Source organism: Mus caroli, chromosome 18 (assembly GCF_900094665.2).
Source record: "Mus caroli chromosome 18, CAROLI_EIJ_v1.1, whole genome shotgun sequence".
In the NCBI taxonomy this organism is placed as follows: domain Eukaryota; kingdom Metazoa; phylum Chordata; class Mammalia; order Rodentia; family Muridae; genus Mus; species Mus caroli.
The window spans coordinates 8,692,771-8,704,056 of NC_034587.1; the positions used below are offsets into that span (position 1 = coordinate 8,692,771).

Genomic DNA, 11,286 nt, shown 5'->3' on the forward strand with positions numbered 1-11,286 from the left:
ATGGCAGTTTCCGGCGTTGGTCAGGGTGACTTTCTTTGAATGAACACTCTTTGAACTCAGGAAGCAGGTAGGTGGAGGAAGGAATGTCGCTATCAAGGTATGATTAGCATACCTTGGAGCAATGAGTCACAAAGGTTACATTCCCAAGCCTCGACCTAAAGGCCTAGAATTTTGTTACTTCTTCAGCCCAAGTGACACGCCCTTCTGAACATGTCTTTCCATCTCCTTAAGTGTATAAACCATGAGAGAAAAATTACTTCCTTTCAAAATTACTTTCTCAGCTGCTATTTTATAGACCCGGAGTAGTCCTAACCATAACATTATTACCTCACTAGAGAGACTGTGTTTGTTTTTACTGTTTTTCTATCTGAGGTCTCAGGAACTAACACACAACAAACACTTAAAAAAAAAAAAGACTGAATTATGTTGCAAATTATGCAGTTTTCCAAGTCAGAACATTGGACATTTTCTGATAAATAAAAATAGAAATCTGGGAAAGGCAAGGAGAGGCATTAATACCATCTTGACTCGTCAGTCTATCATGATTTTAGTGGATTCTCTTGATGGCAAAATAAAATAACGACATTTTGGAGTTCTGAACGATATACTCGCAAGCCCCCCTATTCTTCAGAGAGCACACAATGAGGAGGAATTCACTCAGTCTGAAGGAGAGGCCTGAGGAGTGGGAAGGCCGGATGGGCAGGCTTCACAATTGCTGCTGCCTCTCTCTGCCCACCTCCACCTGTGAGACAAGCTGGCCCTATTTCCTACTTATTTTCAATTCAGCAAAAGCAGAAAAAAAGAAGAAGAAAAAAGCTCCACGTTAGCTGGGCCCGGGACTGTAGACAGCCCGCAGAAGGGCTCACACGATGTAGGCTTGGGAACATCTGGAACCTAGGCAGCAAGTCCTCTAGCTGGAAGAAGTAGGCTACTGGGGGGCAGGCCTTTGAAAGCTACTCCTGCTCCCCCATCTTCTATCCCGCTGTTTCCCATCTGCCATGAGGTCAGCAGCTTTCCCACATCTCCACTGTCAGCATGCTCCGCCTCCCCACAGGCCCAGAACCTGAGAGGCACGGACTCAGCTCGGGACCCTCCGGAACCATGAGCCAAAATGTATTTCCTGAAGTTGCTCCTTTGGTATTGTGATTACGGCTACAGTAAGCTAACCAACACCTCTATTCTCTGCTTACGGCTACAGTGAGCTAACCAACACCTCCATTCTCTGCTCTAGTTAGACATTCAAGCCGATACCTAACCCCAGTGGATGCCAGGCACCATAAATTAAAACAAAAAGGGGGCCAGGACAAAGGGACTATGTGTCCCTGCTCACACAGAGAAATTCTAATACTTACCAGTCTAGACAAAGCTTTGGACCCCGCATAGATTATGCCCACAAACAGCACTGAAGCAGGAAGCCACATCAAAACATCAGATCTAAAAAGAGGAGGAGAAATCATGACACTTTTGCCACCCCACATTTGAAAAGACCCTCCCCTCCCCCACCCCAGAGGCACCACTCCTTCGCCAAGCTTCTCTAAATATCCTTGCGGGGCAAGGATAAGTGACAGGTGCTCTTGGCTCACAGAGAGAACAACACAAGCAAATAAAGCCATTCAACACACAGCTCTGTCATGTGACATCTGCTCAGCATTCAGGAACACCCCAGAACCGAACATGGATAGACCTTGCTTCTGCTCAGGGAAAGGACGCAGCTGATTTTCTTCAGTGGTGGTAGACCATTAATTTTCAAGTATACCAATAGCTTTTTTGTTTTTCAAAGCTGAGGACGGAACCCAGGGCCTTGTACTTGCTAGGCAAGCGCTCTACCACTGAGCTAAATCCCCAACCCCTAGTTTTTGTTTTGAAGACTGTTTACCTACGATGTTTCAAACAGCTCTACGGAATTACAACTTTGAACCAAAATAATTTGAAAAAAGGTTTTTAAATAATAAATCTTAGAACTTCAACAGGGTGGCCACATTCTGGCTTCTTTAGACTTTCACCTGGGATTTTAGAGAGCCCTGAGGGGTTTGACAGGCACACTTCTTTGGCTCAGGTTGACCATACTAGGATCTGACTTTTCATTATAGTCTAGAATCTTGTCCTCCTCAAAATTAATAAATCAGCTACATGTGGTGGCACACACCTTTAATGCCAAGCACTTGGGAGGCAGAGACAGGCAGATACTTATGAATTGGAGGTCAGCCTGATCTATACAGTGAGTTCCACAACAGTCAGAACTATATACTGAAATCTTATCTCAAAAACAAAAACAAAAAACCTCCCATAAACAAACAAAGAGAAGAGCCGGACGTAGGGCACAGGTCATGTGGCTCTTGGATGTGGGGCACAGGTCATGGGACTGCTGGTCACGGGGCACAGTTCAGGGGGCTGCTGCTTTTTTCCTCTCGCTGAGGTTGTAAGTGACGCAGTTCTACTACTTGAGGTTCCCAGAGTCAGCTCAAAATCAATAAAAATAAGTAAAGCTGTTTGAGCAGTAGACACCGTGATCATCCCCCACAGCTCAGGGAACACTGCTGCGACAGTGGCATGCTCACAAAGAGACCTCCCTTTTACCATCCAGGACAGGCAGTTATCCATGATCAGACTCAGACCTAGCACAGTAATGTTCCCAGGCTCCAGGACAGCCTCTAAATCTTAGACTATACCACTTACTTCAGCAAACGCTTATAGCACCTTTTAAACTTCTAAGACTCACTGTGAACAGTGGCCTCACCGCAGTCAGTGAGCACGTGCAGCCAATCAGGCACCATGTTACATGTTCTCCATGCTACTTGTTTGTTTGTTTTTTAAATGTCTTTTGTATGTTGGACTACTGTGTGTGCAGTGCCAGCAGAGGTCAGCAGAAGGCATCAGATCCTCCAAAACTGGAGTTACAGAAGGCTGTGAGTGGACATGTGTTGGGAATCCAATCCAGGACCAGTAGCCAGTGTGCCTAACCTCTGAGCCTTTCCAGCCCCATGCTACATTGTTTAAACGCCACACAGTAAGGACTATGGACAAGACTCAGTTAACAAATTACCTGATATGCAAGGATGAGGATCTGAGTAAGATCCCCAGAACCCATGGAGAATCTGGGTGTGGCAGTGCACATCTGTAATCCCAGCACTGGGGGGGACAGGAGGATCCTTGGGGCTTGATGGTCAGCCAGTCTGGCTGAATCTGAGAGAGCGCTATCGCAAAGAAATAAATGATTGACAAGGATTGAAGAAGACACCCAATGCCAACTTCTGGCCTTGTGCATACATACACAAATAAAAAAATCTACAACAATTGAGGCTGGAGAGGTGGCTCAGCGGTTAAAAGCACTGGCTGCCCTTCTGAAGGTCCTGAGTTCAAATCCCAGCAACCATGGTGGCTCACAACCATCTGTAATGGGATCTGGCACCCTCTTTTTTTTTTTTTTTTTTGGTTTTTCAAGACAGGGTTTCTCTGTGTAGCCCTGGCTGTCCTGGAACTCACTTTGTAGACCAGGCCAGCCTCGAATTCAGAAATCCACCTGCCTCTGCCTCCCAAGTGCTGGATTAAAGGTGTGCGCCAACTCTGCCTGGCTTGTGAATTTTTTAAAAAATATTTATTTATTATTATACCTAAGTATACTCACTGTAGCTGTCTTCAGACACACCATAAGAGGGTGTCAGATCGCTGGGCGTGGTTTCTGAGTTCGAGGCCAGCCTGGTCAATAGGAAATGACCTGAGGTTGGTGTGCATCTGTGTGAGTTGACAACCTCAGGTCACTTCCTATTGAACAGCTGGTAAACGAGGCCAGATGCTGAAGTCGAGTCTACCCAGCTCTAAGCGTCCCTTCATGCCTTAGCACCTTGCCCACACAACCCCCATGCTCTAATGGAGACAAGGCTACAGACAGGTAAGCTGCAAGCACAATCGGTGTTTTGTGCCTGAAAAAAAAAAAAAAAAGCTAACAGGGATATATTCTCTATGACCACCTGAAATAACAGACATCTGTATCCCCAACCTAAAGGTGAGCAGAGAGAAGAGCATGGCCTCAGGGGCCAGGGGATTCTACAGATGGTGGCCATTCCCTAGGAAAGAGCTTTCCCACTTCTGCCTAAGCTCACAGGGACCAAAGGCAACAGAACACAAAACCATAGCAGGCCATGTGCCAGAAGTATAATGCTCCAAGCTAGCCAGCAGCTTGGCTGCAGCAGGCCCAGGGCTGTGGAATGGAAGGCCAGTGAATTCCAGACCTTCGCACTACAGTCCCTCTCAAAATAAACAAAGGAAACGCCTGCTGAGTTAGTCTCCAGGAAATACCCGTCTTGTACTGGCTGAGGATGTGAGGACAAGAAACCAGCATGGTGTGTGCTGATCCCAGCTCTGAACACAAAGGCAAACTTCACCGGTCACACAGGAAGACTTCTGGGAAGTGTGGCGGGGAGGCTGCGTGAGCACTTTTTTCCAAACATTTAGGCCAGGACCCCGGCATGGGACACTGTGGCTTCTAATGACCCCATACTGACGTGCCGTCTCACTTGGGGCTGACAGCAAAGGGCAATATATGCCCATGAGACAGTGTTTGTCCCCAGCCTAAAGGCTGCAAGCATTTTCCTTGGACCTTCAGACACGTTGGGGAGGAGAAGTTAGGAAACTGCCCTGACTTCCCAAAGAGGCACCCATGGCCTTCACTTTAGTGGTCAAACTGTACAAATAATGGACTCCTCCAAAAAACTGAATTACCCCAGCAGTCTCAAAATGGAAAAAGAGAATGCCTAGGCCAGCCAGAGAAGACACTTTCCTACCAGAAAGAGAGGTACAGCCTAGTAGGTGACCTTACAGAAGACTGGACAGGTCAGTGGTGGGCAGGGTTACATACTGCCATATGTAACTCTGGGAGTGCAGTAACTGTACCTGAGGACGTTAGAACCCTGAAGAAGATCTTGGTGGGAGCATGACTCCTTTGTCACTCGCTGTCACTCCTTCCAGTACGATCACAGGAAGTTAGTCATCTTTTTCTACTTTTCACTATGAATTTAGCTATTTGAATTGGATTGTTGTGGACGGACAACTGAACCTGGTTTACTGGATCACAGACTGTGACCCTAATCCGTTACTGTTGACTGTGGAGACACTGGGCCCCTCTGAGCAGGGAGAACTTGCCATCCTGGACCATACTCTGACATTAAGAAAAACACTGTAGGCTTAGTGTGGCACACACCTATAATCCCAGCACTCGGGAGGCAGAGGCAGGTCTCTGAGTTCACAGCCTGATCTACACAGCAAGTTCCAGGACAGCCAGAGCTACATAGAGAAACCCTGTCTCAAAAACCAGAAAACAAAAGAAAAGCACTACAATTACAAACCAGGACGTGCCAGAAAGCAGTTAGACCCGGTGGGCTCCTCCCAGGGCCCAATGCTACACACAGCAACACCTCAGCAACAGCAGAGTCTTGTTACACACACATATTGTCTCATTATCTCTTCAACTTCACATTTTCCATGGCAAAAAGCCACACCCCACTTACTGACAACTGAATTAATGACCACTGACCGCCTTAATAATAATTGAATAATTGCATGAATGTTGTATCGTTGGATATTTATGTCAGTCTTGCACTGTTTACTATCCCAATGCTGTAGGAGTATAGTTGAATACACTATATTCTCATATGTGTGATGGTTTCAGAATACTCAGGGTAAATGCCCAGAAATGCTGTTCAAAGATGCAGACCCTGAAGTTGACAAAATCGCTTTATAGAGGAATCGCACACTACCTTTAAAGGCCTGACCCTGAGTTAAGAGCCAAGGGTCTGAGCATTAGATACAGAGGAGGCTCTTCTAACTCATCAGCTGGGGCAGCCGGGCCTCTCACGTGGGCTAATTCTTTCATCGCCTTATTTGCCCACAAAGGAAACAAAATAGAATTGAAGTCTGTGGTGGTCCTGGCAGGGTCTCAGGCTCCTTCAGCATCTGGGCCTCTGGGGACCACTGAGCCAGGGAGAGTGTTCATGTACCATTGCTTATACACATATGTGTTTGCAGGAGGGTAGAGGACCAACTCCTGACCAGAGGGATTGCAGGCACTATCACTTTGAAGTATCTCGTGCCAAGGGGTCTGGTTTGAAAACTGCCCATCTGTCATGCCCCTGAAGTGACTGGAGCCCAGACCATGCATTTCACTCGAATCACAGGTCTGTTTTCCATTTGCACGTGCACCCACCATTGGCATACATAATAAGACTGTTATTGAGATCAAGCCTAATTAAATTAAATCACTTGTTTTTTAAATAGAGCATGCCTTATTGAGAGAACATCTGCTTCCTGCAAACACTCTGCAGTGTTTTGTTATGGGTGCATGAAAGGCTCCTCAAATGGAATTCTCTAAAATTCTGTATTCTATTGACATCTAGTGGCTATACAGTAACTTCCAAACATGAAAATAAAGAGCCAAGACAGTTGACTGCTGACATTGCCTAAAATACCAACCCCACCACCACTATAATGTCAGCACTTGCTATTCAGGTGAAAGGACCTCAGCATATTCCTTTCTATCATGTGTGTGTGCACATGTGTACATGTTTGTGTGTGTACACATGTTGTGTATGTGCATGTGGAGGCCAGAGGTCAGCCTCAGATGTCTTCACCAATTGTTCCACACCTTACATTTTTGAGACAGGGTCTTTCACCAAAGCTGGATTTCACTGAATCTGCTACACTCGCTGACCAATACACACACACACAGACACAGACACAGACACAGACACACACACACACACACACACACACCAGTGCTGGGCTTACAGGCAAGCAAGAACTTTACCAACTCAATTGTCTGCCAGCTCCTTCTGGGTATATAGAGAGGTTGGAGGGAGCAAGCAAGGAGGCAAACTATAAACTATAGTTTATAAATCATAAACTATAATCTCAAAAAAATTAAAAGAAATAATTCTTTTTTTTAATGGTTTTTCGAGACAGGGTTTCTCTGTATAGCCCTGGCTGTCCTGGAACTCACTCTGTAGACCAGGCTGGCCTCAAACTCAGAAATCCACCTGCCTCTGCCTCCCGAGTGCTGGGATTAAAGGCATGCGCCACCACGTCCAGCTGGACCTGGTGTTTTATCACAGCAAAAGAAAAGCAACTGATATATTGGAACTATTCTTAACTAATCTGTAAATAGAAATAATTTAATAAAATTTCCAAGAATATTTAAAGCTGCTCCAGTAAGTTATCTGTAGTGATCCTTAGACCTAAAATAAAGGCAAACTATTATGGTATCAAAACTTGCATGTCTCTAGTAAGTTTAATATCATATGGCTCACACTGTTCAAGATTTGTCTTATTATAAAATCACTGGACCTCAAGGATGGCTTCCTAGTGCAATTCAATACACATTTAAAGCAAGTGTGCACGACCAGGAGTCAGTTACACAGACACTACTGTACCTTGGACTGCTGTGGAGCTCCACCCATCCTAGTTTCCATGACATATGAAGCAAAAGTCCACCAATGAATGTCTGCCACCTGGAAAAAATGAACGTCAAGATGAGTAACTCCAGGCCTACAGAATCTAGCTCTATCCAGTCATGATAGACCTACTGACGTCATGACTACATACCTCCAGCCCTTCCCCTCTTCTCTCCCATTTTCCCTCAGACGAGTCCAGTTTTCCAGTAAGCTGACACTCTTACTCCTCTGTTCCACTTCTAGACATTTCCTGAACAACCTCATTCATAGCCCATAGACACGAGTGACTTCCAGATTCCCATTTTTTTTACCTAGATCTACCCTGAAATCCCAGAAGCTCCCAATTACATCATATGCACAGTGCTACCTTCAACATGGCCAACCTTGAGCATGGTCCTACCATCCTTCCAGCCAACTGAGACGTGCTCTCAACCGTCCTTCCTAGCTCTTCCCATGGCTACTTGGGAAAGTCCTCATGATTGTATCTAGCCCCACAGCATCTGCATCCAAAGCCACCGCCCTAGCTGTTGTTGTAATTTGGTCTTTCTTGCACCTGGTCCTTAGCTTAGTCCTATGAGTCCCCAGGGTTGTCCCCACTATTCATTCTCTATCTTGTAGCATTTTTTCTAAGCTGCTAATTAAATCATGCCACTCACGTGTTTTAAAAATCGTTGATTCTTCCTCAGCCCTCCGCCCCTTCACAGCCATGTATAATACATACACCCTAGGGTTTTGAAGCTCACTAGACACACTGTGCTCTTAGCTATACTATGTGTATATGTGCTCTTATATACAGTCAGAGAGAGTGTACCTTAGCAACACTCTTTCCTCTCCTACTGTGCAAAACACATCAAACTGTCAAACGAGCCGGGCATGGTGGCATATAGACCTGTAATCCCAACACTTGGGAGGCTGAATCAAGAGGGATATGAGAGAGTAGATAGATGGCTCAGCACACACAGCATAAACACAGAGAGAGAGAGAGAGAGACTTATAAGAATAAAAATAAACCTTAAAAGAGGCAGGGGAATTGTGAACTCAAGGCCATCTCTTAGAGGTGATAGAGAAGTGATAGTTCCAAGTATTCTCTCTCTCTCTCTCTCTCTTTTTTTTTTTTTTTTTTTTTTTTTTTTTTTTTTTTTGGTTTTTTGAGACAGGCTTTCTCTGTATAGACCTGGCTGTCCTGGAACTCACTTTGTAGACCAGGCTGGCCTCGAACTCAGAAATCCACCTGCCTCTGCCTCTGCCTCCTGAGTGCTGGGATTAAAGGCGTGCACCACCACTGCCTGGCTCCCTGACAGTTTCTAATGGTGACCTTTCTATGTCCCACTGCTTGCATATGGAAGTTCTAATTACTGTGATCGTGGCCATGTTCACATCCATGTCCAGGGGTCACATCTGACAGTAATCTGCCCTCTCAGGAAACATTTATATTTTACCTGATTCATCCATACATTTTAAGACCTTAAGTTTAGTTACAAATGACATGAGGGACCTCACCTCAGATGTGACTGTAACACACCCATGTGTTGTGATATTATACCAAGAACCCCTGGCCTCCAGGACAAAGTCTCTTATGTGTGATTCAAAACCCTCTGACTTAGGCCAGTCCCTCCCCAGGATAAACTCTCTCTCCCTGCCTTGGGGATTCCTCAAAATGTGCCATGTTAATTCCTACTTCTTGGAATTTGTAGGCACTGCCCACATTCTCCATAATATGCCCCATCTCCCAGTGCATTAGAAGACAACTAGTCAGCAGTAAGACCTAGTGTTTCATTGGTCCAGCTGAGAACAGGTCTCCTGAATCCACCAGGTCTAGAGCAGAGGTCTAAACCTGGCCACTTTTCCACCCAAAGAGACATGTGGCAGAGTATGCGTGTTTTGGTCTTCATGTCTGTGCAGCACAAGTGTGCAGCGCCTGTGGAGGCATGGAGTGGGTGTCCTCTAGAATTGGAGTTATAGACAGTTACGCGACATCACGTGGGTGCTCGGGCCTTTAGGAACAGCTTGTGCTCTTAACCATGATGCCATGTCTCCATCCCCCAAACACATGTCTACAGAGAAGCATGAGGGAGGTGCTCTATCCATATGTAAATGGCCTATGCTTAAACAAAAAGTCAACAGCTCTTCTCCCTAAAAACTTAACAAGAGAACACTCCCCAAAGACCACAGAAGACTAACTATTCCTTGTTTTAAGGACCCAAAGGCAAAAGGAAGGATTACACAATGAGCATATTATTAGTTGGCTAAATGTAATTTTTTTTTTTTTTTTTTTTTTTTTGGCTTTTCGAGACAGGGTTTCTCTGTGTAGTCGTGGCTGTCCTGGAACTCACTCTGTAGCCCAGGCTGGCCTCGAACTCAGAAATCCGCCTGCCTCTGCCTCCCGAGTGCTGGGATTAAAGGCGTGCGCCACCACGCCCGGCTAAATGTAATTTTTATTCTCCTGTATTCATTGTCAACTTAGGCTTAATGTGAAGAAGTATAGCAAAGTAAAAATAAAATTCGAGGCTTTTGGGCCCAGGCTTGGGAGTGTAGCCTTTGTGGCTTAGTGCTCCAGGTGCTGGTCATAAAACAGATAGTGACATTCCTTCTTCCACCCACCCTCTTCCTGGGTTCAAAAAGTGTTCAATTCAAAGAATGGCACCCTGACCATTACTGGAACCTGCAATGCAAATGTGCTATCTTTAGGGGCTCTTAGATTGTTAGGGGCTCTTAGAAACTGTCTTGAGAGATAACCTGACACTTGTGACTTTATACTTCCTTGTGACTCTTAACTGGTATTTTTAGTATTTTCCAACAACGCCCTCCCCACCTCCTTGAGTTGTGGTTTCTTCCTTTAAATACCCCCTTACTCAGCTACTTAGCGCACCATGGTCCTCTACCCCTCCCTGCATGGTATATGACCATGGGCCCGAGAGCGCTCTTGATTAAAAATCCTCTTGCAGTTTGCAGCAAGACCGTTTCTTGTGTGATTTGGGGTGTCGCCTCTCCTGAGTCAGAACGTGGGGGAGTCCTCACGTTGTGGGTCTTTCAACTGCTTCTATCTGTTAACCTAGTCCTAGTCTTGGAAGCTTCTAGCCTCAGTACAATCTTGTCTTCAGCCTCTCAGACTTACTGCAGAGTAAGCTCGCCCTTTCCTGTTCTTTCTGAGCTCTGGCAGGCTGGTTCAACTCAGCTGCTCTGGCTCACACTCCTCTCCAAGCTGACCGATTCAATCTGGTTTCTCTCCTGGCCTCTGACTGACTTCTCTGCTCCACCTCATAGTAACTTTGGCCTGGTGGCTGAGGCCTGTGATCTCAGCTCCTGGGAAACTGAGGCAAGAAGATCACAAATTCAAAGTGTGCCTGAGCTATAGAGTGAATTAAAATCCAGCCTTTGTCTTAAAAGCAAATTTTTCAGGGCAGGTGATATAGCTAAGTAGTACAGCAAATCCCAGCAGGTTTGGCTCCTAGGCTCAATCCCCAGTACCAAGACCAAAGTGCACCAAATAAATATGAAAAACGCTAAAACCGCGGTAAATATGAAAAACGCTAAAACCGCGGTAAAAATAGTGGGTAAAAGGCACAAATAGAAAATTCACCGAAAAGAGGTCAGAACAGAGAAGCACAAGAAAACTATCTGCCTTTAGAAATCAGTTACATTGCGAAACAAACAAGAAAATGTATTGTTATTTGCTCATGAAATTTGCAGAAAGGAAAAAAATAGGAGTCATAGTTTGGATATGCATGCAGGGTTAAAAGGTAAACTGAAGCGCCGGGCGTGGTGGCGCATGCCTTTAATCCCAGCACTCGGGAGGCAGAGGCAGGCAGATTTCTGAGTTCGAGGCCAGCCTGGTCTACAAAGT

The 11,286-nt window shown here is 45.5% G+C and overlaps 1 protein-coding gene across 2 annotated transcripts in view; it reads right to left on the minus strand.

Annotated features, from left to right (window-relative positions):
- The window catches only part of Tmem241 (transmembrane protein 241), a 127,017-nt gene that overhangs the window by 111,765 nt on the left and 3,966 nt on the right, over positions 1 to 11,286 (minus strand). For both annotated transcript variants that reach the window (XM_021150584.2, XM_029472110.1), the window contains exons 3-4: positions 7,422 to 7,499; positions 1,353 to 1,434 (exon numbers count right to left, since the gene is read on the minus strand). In XM_021150584.2, the coding sequence (XP_021006243.1) occupies positions 1,353 to 1,434; positions 7,422 to 7,499 (160 nt within the window). The remainder of the gene's footprint in view (positions 1 to 1,352; positions 1,435 to 7,421; positions 7,500 to 11,286) is intronic.